The 17,232-nt window shown below is 49.2% G+C and overlaps 1 protein-coding gene across 12 annotated transcripts in view; it reads left to right on the forward strand.

Moving 5' to 3' along the window:
- Positions 1 to 17,232, forward strand: part of Dab (DAB adaptor protein) — a 112,819-nt gene that overhangs the window by 42,967 nt on the left and 52,620 nt on the right. For all 12 annotated transcript variants that reach the window (XM_069331928.1, XM_069331929.1, XM_045740178.2 and 9 more), the window contains one exon: positions 1,270 to 1,992. In XM_069331928.1, the coding sequence (XP_069188029.1) occupies positions 1,851 to 1,992 (142 nt within the window). In that variant the 5' untranslated portion in view covers positions 1,270 to 1,850. The remainder of the gene's footprint in view (positions 1 to 1,269; positions 1,993 to 17,232) is intronic.

Raw genomic sequence — 17,232 nt, forward strand, 5'->3', positions numbered from 1 at the left:
GGACAGCACGCTGGACTTCTGATCCTGTGGTCCTGGGTTCGATCCCAGGCGCCGGCGAGAAACAATGGGCAGAGTTTCTTTCACCCTATGCCCCTGTTACCTAGCAGTAAAATAGGTACCTGGGTGTTAGTCAGCTGTCACGGGCTGCTTCCTGGGGATGGAGGCCTGGTTGAGGACCGGGCCGCGGGGACACTAAAGCCCCGAAATCATCTCAAGATAACCTCAAGAGATATACAAGAGTTCTTACATGGTTGTAAAGCCACTAGCACACATAGCGTTTCGAGAAAGTCCTTAATCTTATGTTCCCCGGAATACGACCCGCCAAATCGTTTAACAACCAGGTACCCATTTTACCGTTGGGTAAACAGAGGCTACAGTTAAGGATTAATTTGTAAACTGTTAAGGATACAGTTTGGAGTTAGCCAACTGTTGTGGGTTGCATCCTGGGGAAGGTGAGCAGTTTGGCTAGACCGAACAGCAACGTCTCCTCCGGTTGGCTCCGTGGGTGAAGGGCGCCGTTTGGTGGTAATGGTCTCTCTGTAAAGTGCAGAAATGAATTAAAGGTACTGTGCGAAATTGGACACTGCATTTTGTGCAATTATTGAATTAGTGAGGACCCTTCACCGTAGAGAAGAGAATATAAGGCACGCCAGGAAGCCGACAAAGCACCCACGTATACACCTTAATATTGACTTCTACCGCAGTATTTTTGTTAAATGTAATGCAATATATAATATATATATAGACAAACAAGACAAACCTCTTGCATGCTCTGGACACTGGTTTATCTTCATTGTCCAGTAATTATTTTAAAGGTATTTTTGTATTTGAAAAGTTATTTATTCTTTGTCAACTACCCATGCCAAATGATGTCCTTGTCTGCCCTGTATACTCTCCTGAGTATTTTGTATGAGGTAATCATGTCTTCCCTCTGTTAATTCTCTTCCAGTGACGAGTGGTTTAACACTAGTAGCCTTTCCTCGTGGCTCATGCCTCTCAGCTCTGGAACTAGTGTGGGAGTGTACTCACCTAGGTGTGCTTGCGGGGGTTGAGCTCTGGCTCTTTGGTCCCGCCTAGTGTGTGTGTGTGTGTGTTTGTCTGAGTGGTCTTCGCTGTCATTGAAGATAACGTTGTTGTTGTTTTAGATTCAGCTGCTCGAAACGTAATTTCCGAGTAGCACGGGCTATGGTGAGCCCGTAGTGGACTTACCTGGCACGGGAGCGGGGGTGTAACTGTACGGAAGGTAACGATTGTGTTTTGTTTTTGCAGGCCTTGGGGGTGACGTGGACGGGCGGGGTGGCGGGGTAGGGCAGGAGAAGGGCGCCCCGCCTCTCCCATCACGCCCACCGCCCACCTGCTGCCCTGCCCTGCCCTCGCCGGACGCCCCGGTGAAGGAGGGGTGGGCGCGCCTCAGCTGGGTCGCGCCCCAACCCGCCGCCACCTCTGTGCAGCAGCAGCAACAGCAGCAGCCTAGGTCACCGCTGCATCCTGATCACCCACACCATCATCTCCTGCACCACCTGGCTAAGAAAACCCTCTCTCAGCCGCAGCTGCAGCTGCTGCAGCTTCACCTGCAGCAGCCGCAGCCGCAGCCGGAGCCGCTGCACAAGCGTCATTTGAAGCTGCATCGGAGCCTCACCAACGTCGCCAAGAAGCACTTACAGCAGCACCGTCAGCAGAACGAGCGCGCGGCGGAGGCGGTGGTGGCGTCGGAAAGCCTCCTGCTGAAGAACAATTCCAGCAGCAACAGCAGTCTGAACAGCCGCGCCAGCAGCAGCAGCAGCAGTGGCGGTGCCGCCGCAGCCGCAGGTCCCTCCTTCACCGCCTCCGCCAGCAGCAGCACCGCAGACATGAGCGGATCAGGCACTTCAGGAGCGGCGGCTGCCTCATACAACACCATCAGGAGAGGACTCAAGGCCACCACTTCTAAACTCATGGGCGCTACTTCCTCCGTCAGGAGACCCACTACCTCCTCACCCACCACTGTAGCAGGTGAGTACTGGGTCAGGAGACCCACTACCTCCTCACCCACCACTGTAGCAGGTGAGTACTGGGTCAGGAGACCCACTACCTCCTCACCCACCACTGTAGCAGGTGAGTACTGGGTCAGGAGGCCCACCACCGCCTCACCCATCACTGTAGCAGGTGAGTACTGGGTCAGGAGACCCACCACCGCCTCACCCACCACTGTAGCAGGTGAGTACTGGGTCAGGAGACCCACCACCGCCTCACCCACCACTGTAGCGGGTGAGTACTGGGTCAGGAGACCCACCACCGCCTCACCCACCACTGTAGCAGGTGAGTACTGGGTCAGGAGACCCACCACCGCCTCACCCACCACTGTAGCAGGTGAGTACTGGGTCAGGAGACCCACCACCGCCTCACCCACCACTGTAGCGGGTGAGTACTGGGTCAGGAGACCCACCACCGCCTCACCCACCACTGTAGCGGGTGAGTACTGGGTCAGGAGACCCACCACCGCCTCACCCACCACTGTAGCAGGTGAGTACTGGGTCAGGAGACCCACCACCGCCTCACCCACCACTGTAGCAGGTGAGTACTGGGTCAGGAGACCCACCACCGCCTCACCCACCACTGTAGCAGGTGAGTACTGGGTCAGGGAGCCGACTATGAGTAATCTGACATACACAACGTGAATCTTAGCCCTGTGTTTGTTGATGTTGACTCTTGCCTTTCTCAGAATCAACTTAATTTCACTAAATCATCTTAGCAAGTGTGAGCTGACTTAGCTCTCTGGTCTTCTGTACTCCGTCCTCCTATCTTCCTTCTCTGTCTTTGTTTCTCCCTTTATTCGGGGTTTTCTGTTGTTTCTGCTTCGGTTTGTTTAACTGCCATCAGGCCTGTTGAGTTTCTTTGTTTATGTTCCTATATTAGCGTGGTTGAAATGGCTTGCTTCTCGCCTTCCCTCCTTTCTCCTCACTTTCGGAAACGGAAACCACATATAAAACAGTCAAATCACTCTAGAACGAAAAAACAATGTAAAGGTTCTAGGAGTAACCTAGATTGTTTCCTCCAAGGAGTGCTGGACCAACCGGACTGTGGCGGGTATGAGGGGCTGCGGGCCGCTCCAAGCAACAGCCTGGTGGACCAAACTCTCACAAGTCAAGCCTGGCCTCGGGCCGGGCTTGGGGAGTAGAAGAACTCCCAGAACCCCATCAAGCAGGTATCCAGCATGTCGGAAGACCTCACCTCTTAAAGAACACAGTAAAGAAGGTTTCATGACTGCAAGAAAAATGACAGGTTGGATAACAAGAACCTTTCACACAAGGGACGCCACATCAACGATACTTCAGTGCTCTCTAGGGTGGAATATTAACTCAATGGGGCACACTAACAGCCTCATTCAAAGCTAGAGCAATTGCTTACTTGGAGAGCAGTAAATATTTTCACTGCTAGAATTTACGCGATAAAACCTCTGAATTTTTGGGACCGATTCAAATTTAAAAATCTGTGTTCTCTTGAGTGCAGGCGGGAGAGATACATAATAATTTTAATTATTAAAAATAATTAGCTTTTAATCCTTTAATCTCGCATGGGAGGTCATTCCACAGTTAAGTACCCTTAATTGCCATGGGAATTCTGCTTTAATTTAGTGGTACTCAGATGGCGCTCAATATCACTCAAGATGCCGATAAGGAAACAAACGGACATAAAGGCGAAAATTACATCCCATAAAATTCCCCCCTATAAACCACTGGTGATCCATTAATCAGTTATTATCAAGAGTATCTGTAATATCATAACACTCTTGTAGTAACGAATATAATGGAGTGGAGGCAGGCGGTTCTCCTGTGACTTGAGATTAAGCATTTGTTTGTAAATACTATTGCTTCAGTACGGGACTAATACTGACCCCTATAACGCGGAAATTAATAGTCGGTATGACCAGGTTACACTCTATTGTATATGAAGTTTGTGTTCTAAGGAAATATACTTAAGATCACCAGTGTAGAAACCAAGAGAGTTATTGTGGTGACAGAAAGGTGGTGTTACTGCACTACAACCTGTCCTCCTACAGCCTGTCCTCCTACAGCCTGTCGTCCTATAGCCTGTCCTACAGCCTGTCCTCTTATAGCCTGTCCTCCTACAGCCTGTCCTCCTACATCCTGTCCTCCTATAGCCTGTCCTATAGCCTGTCATCCTACAACCTGTCCTCCTACAGCCTATTCTCCTACAGCCTGTCCTCCTACAACCTGTCCTCCTACAACCTGTCCTCCTACAACCTGTCCTCCTACAGCCTGTCCTCCTACAGCCTGTCCTCTTATAACCTGTCCTCCTACAGCCTGTCCTCCTACAACCTGTCCTCCTACAACCTGTCCTACAACCTGTCCTCCTACAGCCTGTCCTCCTACAGCCTGTCCTCCTACAGCCTGTCCTCCTACAGCCTGTCCTCCTACAGCCTGTCCTCCTACAACCTGTCCTCCTGCAACCTGTCCTCCTGCAACCTGTCCTCCTGCAACCTGTCCTCCTACAGCCTGTCCTCCTACAGCCTGTCCTACAACCTGTCCTCCTACAGCCTTTCCTACAACCTGTCCTCCTACAGCCTGTCCTCCTACAGCCTTTCCTACAACCTGTCCTCCTACAACCTGTCCTCCTACAGCCTTTCCTACAACCTGTCCTCCTACAGCCTGTCCTGCAACCTGTCCTACAATCTGTCCTCCTACAGCCTGTCCTCCTACAACCTGTCCTCCTACAACCTGTCCTCCTACAGCCTGTCTTCCTACAGCCTGTCCTCCTACAACCTGTTCTCCTACAACCTGCCCTCCTACAACCTGTCCTACAACCTGCCCTCCTACAACCTGTCCTCGTACAACCTGTCCTCGTACAACCTGCCATCCTATAACCTGCCTTCCTACAACCTGTCCTCCTACAACCTGTCCTCCTACAACCTGTCCTCCTACAACCTGCCGTCCCACTACCTTCCCTCCTACAACCTGCCCTCCTACAACCTGTCCTCCTACAACCTGCCCTCCTACAACCTGCCGTCCCACAACCTGCCCTCCCACAACCTGCCCTCCCACAACCTGCCCTCCTACAACGTGTCCTCCTACAACCTGCCCTCCTACAACGTGCCCTCCTACAACCTGTCCTCCTACAACCTGTCCTCCTACAACCTGTCCTCCTACAACCTGCCCTCCTACAACCTGCCCTCCTACAACCTGCCCTCGTACAACCTGCCATCCTATAACCTGCCTTCCTACAACCTGCCCTCCTACAACGTGTCCTCCTACAACCTGTCCTCCTACAAAGAACGTAGCTTCTCGCTCGTATGCGTTACCTAACACCAAAAATTGTACTAGAAAAACGGAAGCCACGGGCGAAAGCAACGTCCCGTCCCGTTTTCTGTTTTGGGTCCTCTGGTTAGGTTAGGAGAGACCACTTTAAATTGAGCGGTTTTCTTGTCGTTGGCGGACTTCAGGAGGACGGGGTTGGCGGGCTCGCGTTTTTTACTGCTGGTCATTTATTAATACCAGAGTGTGGAGTGCCGCGGGGCCCAAGGAACAACATGGCGTGGCTCCGCCTTAGGATTTCCTGCTCTAGTGGCGCCCCTCGTGTAGGTTGTCGTAATTGACTTTAATGCCCAGTTGTGGGGGACTTTGGGTATAGTTGTTGCGTCAGCCTGCTTCTGGAGATGGTGGGGGGAGGGGGGAGAGTGGGTGTGACTAACCGTTCCGCCCACTGCCCCTTTAATGGGGGGTATGCACCTAGTTGTGCTTCCGGGGGTTGAGCTCTGGCTCTGTCGGCCCGCTTCTCAACTGTCAATCTACGGATTTGCCTCCCCTCCCCCCTACCCACACAGAAAGCAGCCCTTAGCAGCTGTCTAGCTCACAAGTACCTATTTACTGCTAGGTAACAGGGGCATCTGGGTGAAACATTTTGCCCATTTGTCTCCGCCTCCACTGGGGATCGAACCCGGAACCTCAGGACTACGAATAAGAAGCGCTGTCCCCTCAGTTGTCAGGCGCAGCATACTCCTAGTGAGTATAAGAAATATTGCCATAACAACCGTGGACATCTTCAAGAGAAAACTAGATAGTTTCCTCCTAGAAGTGCCGCACCAACCGGGCTGTGTTGGATATGTGGGCCTGCGGGCCGCTCCAAGCAACAGCCTGGTGGACCAAACTCTCACAAGTCAAGCCTGGCCTCGGGCCGGGCTTGGGGAGTAGAAGAACTCCCAGAACCCCATCAACCAGGTACAATATTGAGAAGATACATGTTAACCACATACAAAATTCTTTAGGGAATTAATAGAACCGATTATTTAACATACACGAAGAGAAGGAACACAGGTAAAACACGAAGAGAAGGAACACAGGTAAAAACTTAAGTCCCCAAATGAGCCACACAGATAACAGAAGAATAGTTAAAATACCTGGACACTGAACTAGAGGGAATTCATTTAGAATTGAAGTGATGAAGTCAATACCGAGTCCAATAGGCTTGGAGTCCTATATACCGGATGATTAAAAGTTGAGAGGCAGAACCCAAGGACTGAAGCTCAACCCCCTCAAACATAAATTATGCGAGGGAGTGCGAGTCGTCGTATGCGTCAGTGTATGAGAGTGTGGCGGGGGTAGACCACGTGACTCACAGTAGCTATGCAGGCAAAAAACATTGATCCTATACGTTGGGATCGAACCCTCGTTCCTGGATACTAATACCAGTCACGCGCATTATCGGAGATGTCCAGAGACGCGAGTTCGATCCAATTCCATGGTTTCAATATTTCATCACAGATACATCGACTATTATTACATTGTACTGGCGGTGTTAACTGTTGCTGGATTTACCAAATGCTGTGAGTTTGTTGATTCTGGTCTTGTATAATTGGTGGTGGTGTTGGAGAACTACCAGAGGAGGAGAGGAAGGCTATATTGGACCATATTTGTTTGTTAAGCTTTCAATAACCGTTTCATTTGTGTGTGTGTACGTCTATGTGTGGGTTGACATGTGTACTCACCTAGTTGTGTTTGCGGGGGTTGAGCTCTGGCTCTTTGGTCCCGCCTCTCAACCGTCAATCAACAGGTGTACAGATTCCTGAGCCTATCGGGCTCTATCATATCTACACTTGAAACTGTGTATGGAGTCAGCCTCCACCACTTCTCTTCCTAATGCATTCCATTTGTCCACCACTCTGACACTAAAAAAGTTCTTTCTAATATCTCTATGGCTCATTTGGGCACTCAGTTTCCACCTGTGTCCCCTTGTACGTGTTCCCCTTGTGTTAAATAGACTGTCTTTATCTACCCTATCAATTCCCTCGGGGATGTGTGTAAGTGTGCTTGTGTTGTATGTGTGTGTATATATATGTATTCCTGTTCCTATGTTGACGCGCGCGCGTGTGTGTGTGTGTGTGTGTGTGTGTGTCAACGCATTTACTTATCATTCACAGTATTAATAACAATAGCAGGAGCCGCAGCGATACACAGAGAAAGAGACAAGTCAACCAAGTACAGGGAAATAGATCACCGCTACAACTTAGTTCCAATAGGATCATAGATCCTTGGTCCATGGGGAGAGAGTGCAAGAAGGTTTCTTAAGGATCTTGGATCCATGCTCATTGACGCTTCAAGAGACCCCTAGAGCGGCAAATTTTCTCTTCCAGCGCCTCAATGTGGCGTTCCAGAGGGGGAATGCCCGCTGCATCCTCGATTCCTGCCCGGCGTCGGAGGAGTTCGAAGAAATCTACAACCTCTAGGAAACAAACTTTCCTTTATTTCATCTTAATGTTCACTTTTTGTAACCAATTGTAATATGTAACTTTTTGTAAACACAACTTAGGCGACAAAACTCCCGCAGAGGGCATAGCCCAACTGACTTCTTCAGCAGTCAGTGATTTGCTGGATGTGTGCCTGTGAGGAGAGTGAGAAAGAGGACCACTAGAAAGAGAACGCAGACGACTCGACAAGATAAGGAAAAAATAATCACAAAATTGCTTAAACAAACACAACTTTCACAACAAAGAGAAATATATCTAAACAGGGAGATGGAAGAAATCGAGCAGACTGGATTGTGGTGGGCCTGTGGGCCACTCCAAGCAACAGCCTGTTGGACCAAGTTATCCTCGGGGAGTAGAAGAACTCCCGAAACTCTCTCTCTCCAGGTCCTGCTGTGGTCTTAGAGACGTATCGTGAAGGTCTTCAAGAGCTTTGTGGTGGTCTTTGGGTCCCTGTCGAAGAGATCTTAAGGGCCTAAGAGATCTTAGAGTCTCGCCTCACCAGGTCTTGTAAAAGATTCTGCGACATGAAAGCGCCATCGACACCCCACCCCCCACCCCGCGCCCCCTGTCACCCCCTCCCCCCTGTCACCCCCTCACCCCCTTGTCACCCCCTCCCCCCCTCCTTAAATCACTTACGTCATGGTTGCCATGGTAACCAGCGTCGCTGCCAGGATTGAATAACAGACCAATGACTGTGATGGAAGACTGGACGCAGATGCTGCATCCTCTCGCCTATAGGACGTCGCTTTTCCGACGTAAAGAACCTGTAAATAGTACCAGTGGAGACATGATTACCACATACGAAATAACCGTTGTGTTGACTGTTGCCAGCGGTGATGAGCAGTGAGTGACAGGGAGACTGGTTGTGTGTGTGTTTGTCGCCTCTCACAAGGACAGAATAATTACATACAGCTGCTGGCAGCTACTTCTTTTTCTTGCGCTGGTTACGTCTGCTTTCTTTGTTTGTTTGTTTTTTGTCACGAGGACTGATGAGCGTTGGAATTTCCGGCGTGTGAGTTTTCGACTCGTAAAAAGCGAGTGTGTGTTTTTGTTCGTTGCGCGGAGGTCGTTACGATTATATGTGCGCTGTGTTTGTTTGTTTGTGAGTCACTGACCTCGTATACCACAGTAAAACAAAAAAATAAAAGGTATATATATATATATATATATATATATATATATATATATATATATATATATATATATATATGAGAATGTCAGACCACGGAGGAAAATGAAACAGGAATTTCCTTAAGTACTTTCGTATATTAAATACATCTTCAGAAGGAATGATTCCTTCTGAAGATGTATTTAATATACGAAAGTACTTAAGGAAATTCCTGTTTCATTTTCCTCCGTGGTCTGACATTCTCATATATATATATATATATATATATATATATATATATATATATATATATATATATATATATATATATATATATATACTTTCATGTGTAGCAAAATATTTACAAAAACATAAAATTTAAAAACACAACAAAGTTACAAGATCAAAAAATTTACAAAAGAATTACAAAAAAAAACAAAATTGTTAAAAAATACAAAAATAAACTTATTACAAAATTACGAAAAAAAATTTTTTTTACAAAAATTACAAAAAAAATAAAAAAAAAATTACAAAAAAATTAATGGGGCAGCTTCATACTGGACGGTCTCACGATTCGTCACTCCGTAAAAAAATAGGACTGTTTCACCTACGCAGGAACGTCTGTACCCAAACAACCCACCTAACCTACCGTTGCCGATATATAGAAAGTGTCAATATCACGGTGCTTTAAGTTGCATTAATAGGTCATATTTCGAACAGAATGGTCTATACCGTTACAAATATGACGTATTAAGTGGGAGGACAGGTTGTAACATGACCCCCCCCCCCCCCAGATTGCATAGGCTAAAATAGGTACCTGGGTGTTAGTCAGCTGTCACGGGCTGCTTCCTGGGGGTGGAGGCCTGGTCGAGGACCGGGCCGCGGGGACACTAAAGCCCCGAAATCATCTCAAGAAACCTCAAGATAGGGTAACAGCGTAATCAGCAAACAAGCAACATTATAACGCAACATGTCGTCGTGGTGGAGTGGTTAAAACACTCGCCTGGCGTTTCGCGAAGGCTTTGTCCTGGGTTCGTATCCCAGCCGGGGAGGATTTTCTGGGCGTCAAAATCCTTAACAGTAGCCTCTGTTTACCCAACAGTAAAATGGGTACCTGGTTGTTAAGCGATTTGGCGTATTCCGGGGAGTATTAGGATCAATGACCTGCCTGAAACGCTGTGTGCTAGTGGATACTTGCTTGATAGGGTTCTGGGAGTTCTTCTACTCCCTAAGCCCGGCCCGAAGCCAGGCTTGACCTGTGAGAGTTTGGTCCACCAGGCTGTTGCTTGGAGCGGCCCGCAGGCCGTTGACTGGCTGTACAAGAATGTAAGAACTCTTGTATATATAAATACAAAAATACAGGTAGAATTGGGCATGAAGAACTAGCCCTCACTGCCCCAGCAGTCACTAGTACCCAGGTACTAGTAGGTAAGTACCCAAGTGTGGCAGTCTCAGTTGGGCATGCCACTATGGCCCTTGGTGCCACAAGTATGGCACTATCTCCCACCCACCGCTCAGCTGTCAGGGCGGCTGAGTGGACAGCGCTTCGGATTCGTAGTCCTGAGGTTCCTGGTTCGATCCCCGGTGAAAGCAGAAACAAATGAGCAAAAAAGTTTTTCACCCTGACGCCCCTGTTACCTAGCAGTAAATAGGTACCTGGGAGTTAGACAGCTGCTACGGGCTGCTTCCTGGGGATGTGTAACAAAAAGAGGAGGCCTGGTCGAGGACCGGGCCGTGAAGACACTAAGCCACGAAATCATCTCAAGATAACCTCAAGATAACCCCCTGCCTTTCCTGTGCGCCAGGGGAGCCAGGGCGCCTCTCACAACACAGTGTTGCTTGCCTCAGTCGACAAGCAACACTGTTAATGCCTAATCAACCGTCTTGCAGCCTCTTAAGGCAAATTGGACTTAGGTTGCCGTCTTGAGAGAAGGTGTTTAGGACACGTGGTTGTTGGAGCGATAACCTAAGAGTCAACGACTTGTCTGTAGTTGACAGTATAGGACCTGCTGGAGGGTGTGCTTGTTAGGCAGTTAATAAAGTAAATGACGCCAAGATAACAGGGTGAATGAACGTATTATTACTTGAGATAGGGCCCTTGATATTATGCGGAAGTCTTAATTCGGAAGAACTTCCTGCAAATACAGTGTGTTTATGGGTGGTGAAGGGGTGAGGAGGGGAGGGAGAGACCATTAGTAAGGTCTCTAAGACATTTAATGGGTTCGGACGAATTGGGTAAGGTTAGGTAAGGTAAGGTAACCGCAAGGTAAGAAGGTAAGGGAGCTGAGAGGCGACTCCAGTTCTGTAATTCTGAGAGAGTAATTTTAGCGGTGATATTTTTAGTACGGCCGAACCTTCTGAGAAGACCATTATATTGGAGGTAGCGAGAGGTGTGTGTGTGTGTGTGTGTGTGTGTGTGTGTCGGGGTGGCGAGGTGTCAGGGGGGTGAAGAAGAGATGTCAGTTATGCTGTCCCAGACGCTACTATGGTAAGGCTATGTTTACCTTGAAGTAAAGATGTCAATTTCACTGCGTGACAGCACGCAAGATAGGCAGGCTACGTAAACACACAGGCAGGCAGGCAGGCAGGCAGGCAGGCAGGCAGGCAGGCAGTCAGTCAGTCAGTCAGTCAGTCAGTCAGTCAGTCAGGCAGGCAGGCAGGCAGGCAGGCAGGCAGGCAGCCAGGCAGGCAGGCAGCCAGGCAGGCAGGCAGGCAGGCAGGCAGGCAGCCAGTCAGAAGGTCAGAGGCAACCACTTAGGCTGCTAAATGACACCACGGCTGCTTGGGTATGCAGACGGAGGCCAACACTTAACTCGAGGACCCAATCCAGGAGAAGAGAGAGAGAGAGAGAGAGAGAGAGAGAGAGAGAGAGAGAGAGAGAAACTGGATAACACAATGCAGACACTACAAACCAGCGATAACAAAGATAAAAGATGTAAAAAACAATATCGATGAAAGAGGTACAACAAAAAGCTATGTCCAATGACCTGTGTCAACATATTCAAGGGTTACCACCCTAAACTACCTCTGCCCTCGAGACAGATACAAGAGTGAATACGTCGTGAACACTCTTGAACACCTTGTCAGGCTATCCATGGTACCCCCATGGTACCCCATGGTACCCATGGTATCCCATGGTACCCATTGTTTACTCGTATCAAATAGCAAAGTTAGTTATTGGCAGAAAATGTGAAACCATCATTATAAATCACTAGGAAGGGATATGAGGACAAGGAGCTGGGATATGAGGACAGGGAGCTGGGATATGAGGACAGGGAGATGGGATATGAGGACAAGGAGCTGGGATATGAGGACAGGGAGCTGGGATATGAGGACAAGGAGCTGGGATATGAGGACAAGGAGCTGGGATATGAGGACAAAGAGCTGGGGTATGAAGACAAGGAGCTGGGATATGAGGACAGGGAGCTGGGATATGAGGACAGGGAGCTGGGATATGAGGACAAGGAGCTGGGGTATGAGGACGGAGCTGGGATATGAGGACAAGGAGCTGGGATATGAGGACAAGGAGCTGGGATATGAGGACAAGGTGCTGAGATATGAGGACAAGGAGCTGGGATATGAAGACAAGGAGCTGGATATGAGGACAAGGAGCTGGGATATGAGGACAAGGAGCTGGGATATGAGGACAAGGAGCTGGGATATGAGGACAAGGAGCTGGGATATGAGGACAAGGAGCTGGGATATGAGGACAAAGAGCTGGGGTATGAGGACAAGGAGCTGGAATATGAGGACAAGGACCTATGATATGAGGACAAGAGGCTGGGATATGAGGGCTGGGATATGAGGACAAGGCGCTGGGATATAAGAACAAGGGTTTGGGATATGAGGACAAGGAGCTGGGATATGGCGATAAGGACCTATGATAGGACAAGGACCTATGATATGAGGACAAGGACCTATGATATGAGGACAAGGACCTATGATATGAGGACAAGGACCTATGATATGAGGACAAGGACCTATGATATGAGGACAAGGACCTATGATATGAGGACAAGGACCTATGATATGAGGACAAGAGGCTGGGTTATGAGTGAAGAAACCACTAGGACCATCGGGGATCGAACGTGGACGACGCAAAGCCGTTGCTTTACCGACCGTAAAAAAATAGTTATATTTACCGTGTTATTTCACGTATACAGGCAGAGCTGACTTATTTTTTGAATTCGTGGTTATTGGGTAAAAACACCCCCCCCCCCCCCTTAGAACTTTGTTGTGTTCAGCGTTTTTCATGGCATGATATCTTGAGTTATCTTGAGATGATTTCGGGGCTTTAGTGTCCCCGCGGCCCGGTCCTCGACCAGGCCTTAGGAAGCAGCTCGTGACAGCTGACTAACACCCAGGTACCTATTTTACTGCTAGGTAACAGAGGCATAGGGTGAAAGAAACTCTGCCCATTGTTTCTCGCCGGCGCCCGGGATCGAACCCGGAACCACAGGATCACAAGTCCAGCGTGCTGTCCGCTCGGCCGACCGGCTCCCTGATTATATTTACAACCCTGTATAGAGGAGGTGTCACAATAACCCGATTGATGACTAAATCATATATATGAAGGTTGAAGAATGGACTAGGTTTCGGTCCGTCATTGGGGTCAGATTCACGAAGCAGTTACGCAAGCACTTACGAACCTGGGGTCAGATTCACGAAGCAGTTACGCAAGCACTTACGAACGTGTACATCTTTTCCTCAATGTTTGACGGCTTTGGTTACATTTATTAAACAGTTTACAAGCATGAAAACTTGCCAGTCAACTGTTGTTATTGTTATAAACAGCCTCCTGGTGCTTCGGAGCTCATTAACTGTTTAATAATTGTAAACAAAGCCGCCAAAGAATGAGAAAAGATGTACAGGTTCGTAAGTGCTTGCGTAACTGCTTCGTGAATCAGGCCCCAGGTTCGAAAGTGTTTGCGTAACTGCTTCGTAAATCTGGCCCCAGGTTCGTAAGTGCTTGCGTAACTGCTTCGTAAATCTGGCCCCAGATTCGTAAGTGCTTGCGTAACTGCTTCGTAAACCTGGCCCCAGGTTCGTAAGTGCTTGCGTAACTGCTTCGTGAATCTGGCCCTAGGTGCGTAATTGCTTCGTAAATCTGGCCGCAGGTTCGTAAGTGCTTGCGTAACTGCTTCGTGAATCTGGCCCCAGGTTCGTAAGTGCTTGCGTAACTGCTTCGTAAACCTGGCCCCAGGTTCGTAAGTGCCTGTGTAACTGCTTCGTAAACCTGGCCCCAGGTTTGTAAGTGCTTGCGTAACTGCTTCGTGAATCTGGTCCCAGGTTCGTAAGTGCTTGCGTAACTGCTTCGTGAATCTGACCCTTGGACCATTGTCTAGCCTTGTGATACTAGTCCTGGATAGTTGTGTGATAGTTCTCCCTGCCAGTCCATCACCTATCCCCCCTTCCCTATACCTATTCTCATGTCTCCATCTTCTAAAAAGGTCGATAGAGCTTCAGCATCACACACGTGGGGGTTCGAGTCTCCTAGAACCCAGGTGAATTGTATGTATACTAGGCTGGTGTTAGGTCAGCAGGTGTGTTCCGTCTAGTGTTAGGTCGGCAGGTGTGTTCCGTCTGGTGTTAGGTCAGCAGGTGTGTTCCATCTAGTGTTAGGTCAGCAGGTGTGTTCCGTCTAGTGTTAGGTCGGCAGGTGTGTTCCATCTAGTGTTAGGTCAGCAGGTGTGTTCCGTCTAGTGTTAGGTCGGCAGGTGTGTTCCATCTAGTCCATCTAGTGTTGTGTCAGCAGGTGTGTTCCATCTAGTGTTTGGTCAGCAGGTGTGTTCCATCTAGTGTTAGGTCAGCAGGTGTGTTCCGTCTAGTGTTAGGTCGGCAGGTGTGTTCCATCTAGTCCATCTAGTGTTGTGTCAGCAGGTGTGTTCCATCTAGTGTTGTGTCAGCAGGTGTGTTCCGTCTAGTGTTGTGTCAGCAGGTGTGTTCCGTCTAGTGTTAGGTCGGCAGGTGTGTTCCATCTAGTGTTAGGTCGGCAGGTGTGTTCCATCTAGTGTTAGGTCGGCAGGTGTGTTCCATCTAGTGTTAGGTCAGCAGGTGTATTCCATCTAGTGTTAGGTCGGCAGGTGTGTTCCATCTAGTGTTAGGTCAGCAGGTGTGTTCCATCTAGTGTTATGTCAGCAGGTGTGCTCCATCTAGTGTTAGGTCAGCAGGTGTGTTCCATCAGCTGTAAGGTCAGGCGTGACGCAAGGTGGGGGAGGGGGGGGCGAGCAGGTGTGTTGGAAGCTTGGTAATTATGTTCCTTCTTTTTTTTTCGTGTGAGGAGTGGCGTGGGGGAGGGGAAGGTCACAGGATGGGGCTGTGACCTTCCTCTTAGGTCACAACCCCATCCTATGACCTCCTGTGTCCCTATATATAGGACGGATATAAGTGGAAATTCTTATATCCACTTTCTCCACAGCAATGATAATCCATCCTTCACAAAATAGAGGACCCTCCAGGCATGAGGATAACGTGACAATTGGGCAGTTATCCTGGAAAGAGCTGTCTCGCTTGCGTACACGAATGGGTTTCGATTCTTAATCATGGAGGACTTCAACGCGGTAAGAAAGATTGGGAGAATAGCGAACACCACTCCTGCGGGATACCAATACCTGGAAGCGGCGACGAGAAACTGACAAATCGAAGTCAGTAGGTCCTGGAGAATAAGTTATAATAGACTTACCTGGAGCATACCTGGGGAGGGTTCTGAGAGTTCTTCTCTTCCCCCCCCCCTCCCCCTCCCGAGGTTATCTTGAGAAAGTACAGGGAGGATATCTTGAGAAAGTACAAGGGCGGTTATCTTGATGAGATAGATATAATAGACTTTCCGTTGAAGCCGGTCGGCCGAGCAGACAGCACGCTGGACTTGTGATCCTGTGGTCCCGGGTTCGATCCCAGACGCTGTCGAGAAACAATGGGCAGAGTTTCTTTCACCCTATGCCCCTGTTACCTAGCAGTAAAATAGGTACCTGGGTGTTAGTCAGCTGTCACGGGCTGCTTCCTGGGGTTGGAGGCCTGGTCGAGGACCGGGCCGCGGGGACACTAAAACCTCGAAATCATCTCAAGATAGCCTTTCAAGATAAGTGAAGATACTACGAGAAATAGAACTCATAGAAAGTCTACACAGGTAATTATGAACTTATTCAACGACATGTTATGGGAAACTTGGACGATAGCGCTTGGGCCTCCCACACGTGGGGACCCGAGTTCGAGTCTCCCGCAGCTCAGGTGAATGGAATAAATTATGGGAAGCAGTTGAGAAAATTGTGAGGAGGTAAAACACATCAGGAAGAGGTCACGATAAAACCACAGGATCAAAACAACTGTTGTGAGCTGAGAGGGGTACCAGAGAGCCAGGAAGGATACTCTTTGGGGATTTTGGTGTCAATATGAGATGTACTATTTTAGAGGAGGGATTGAATAGGCAGCAGATGGGATACCTGGTTGATGGGGTTCTGGGAGTACTTGTACTCCCCAAGACCCGGCCCGAGGCCAGGCTTGTCTTGTGAGAGTTTGGTCGACTAGGCTGTTGCTTGGAGCGGCCCGCAGGCCAGGCTTTACTTGTGAGAGTTTGGTCCACCAGGCTGTTGCTTGGAGCGGCCCGCAGGCCAGGCTTGACTTGTGAGAGCTTGGTCCAACAGCCTGGTTGACCAGTCCAGCAACGAGGAGGCCTGGGCGATGACCGGGCCGCGGGGACGCTAAGCCTCGGAACCAACTAAAGGTATATATATACTCCGGGCATAGCGACCAAACTGAGCAACATATCTGAAGTGGGCCTAACAAGAGCAAGATTAAGCTGAAGGATATCATGTTTACTGACTTGTCCGCCCAGACAATTACGATAACAGTACATGGGAATCAAGGAAGGTGCAGTAGGCCTATTGGTCCATATGTGGCAGGTCTTAGTTATATCATAGTTCAAGTCCTATAGGAACTTAGTAAGTCCAGGACGGACTTGCTAAGGGTCAAGGACGGACGTGATAAAGATCCAGGAACCATAGATGATTGACTATGTGTTGTCAGCATCACCCCCGTGGCAGCATATGCTTCCCCTGAGTCCTCACAGACAGCATCACCCCCGTGGCAGCATATGCTCCCCCTGAGTCCTCACAGCCAGCATCACCCCCGTGGCAGCATATGCTCCCCCTGAGTCCTCACAGCCAGCATCACCCCCGTGGCAGCATATGCTCCCCCTGAGTCCTCACAGCCAGCATCACCCCCGTGGCAGCATATGCTCCCCCTGAGTCCTCACAGCCAGCATCACCCCCGTGGCAGCATATGCTCCCCCTGAGTCCTCACAGCCAGCATCACCCCCGTGGCAGCATATGCTCCCCCTGAGTCCTCACAGCCAGCATCACCCCCGTGGCAGCATATGCCTCCCCTG

Source organism: Procambarus clarkii, chromosome 26 (assembly GCF_040958095.1).
Source record: "Procambarus clarkii isolate CNS0578487 chromosome 26, FALCON_Pclarkii_2.0, whole genome shotgun sequence".
Taxonomy (NCBI): Eukaryota; Metazoa; Arthropoda; class Malacostraca; order Decapoda; family Cambaridae; genus Procambarus; species Procambarus clarkii.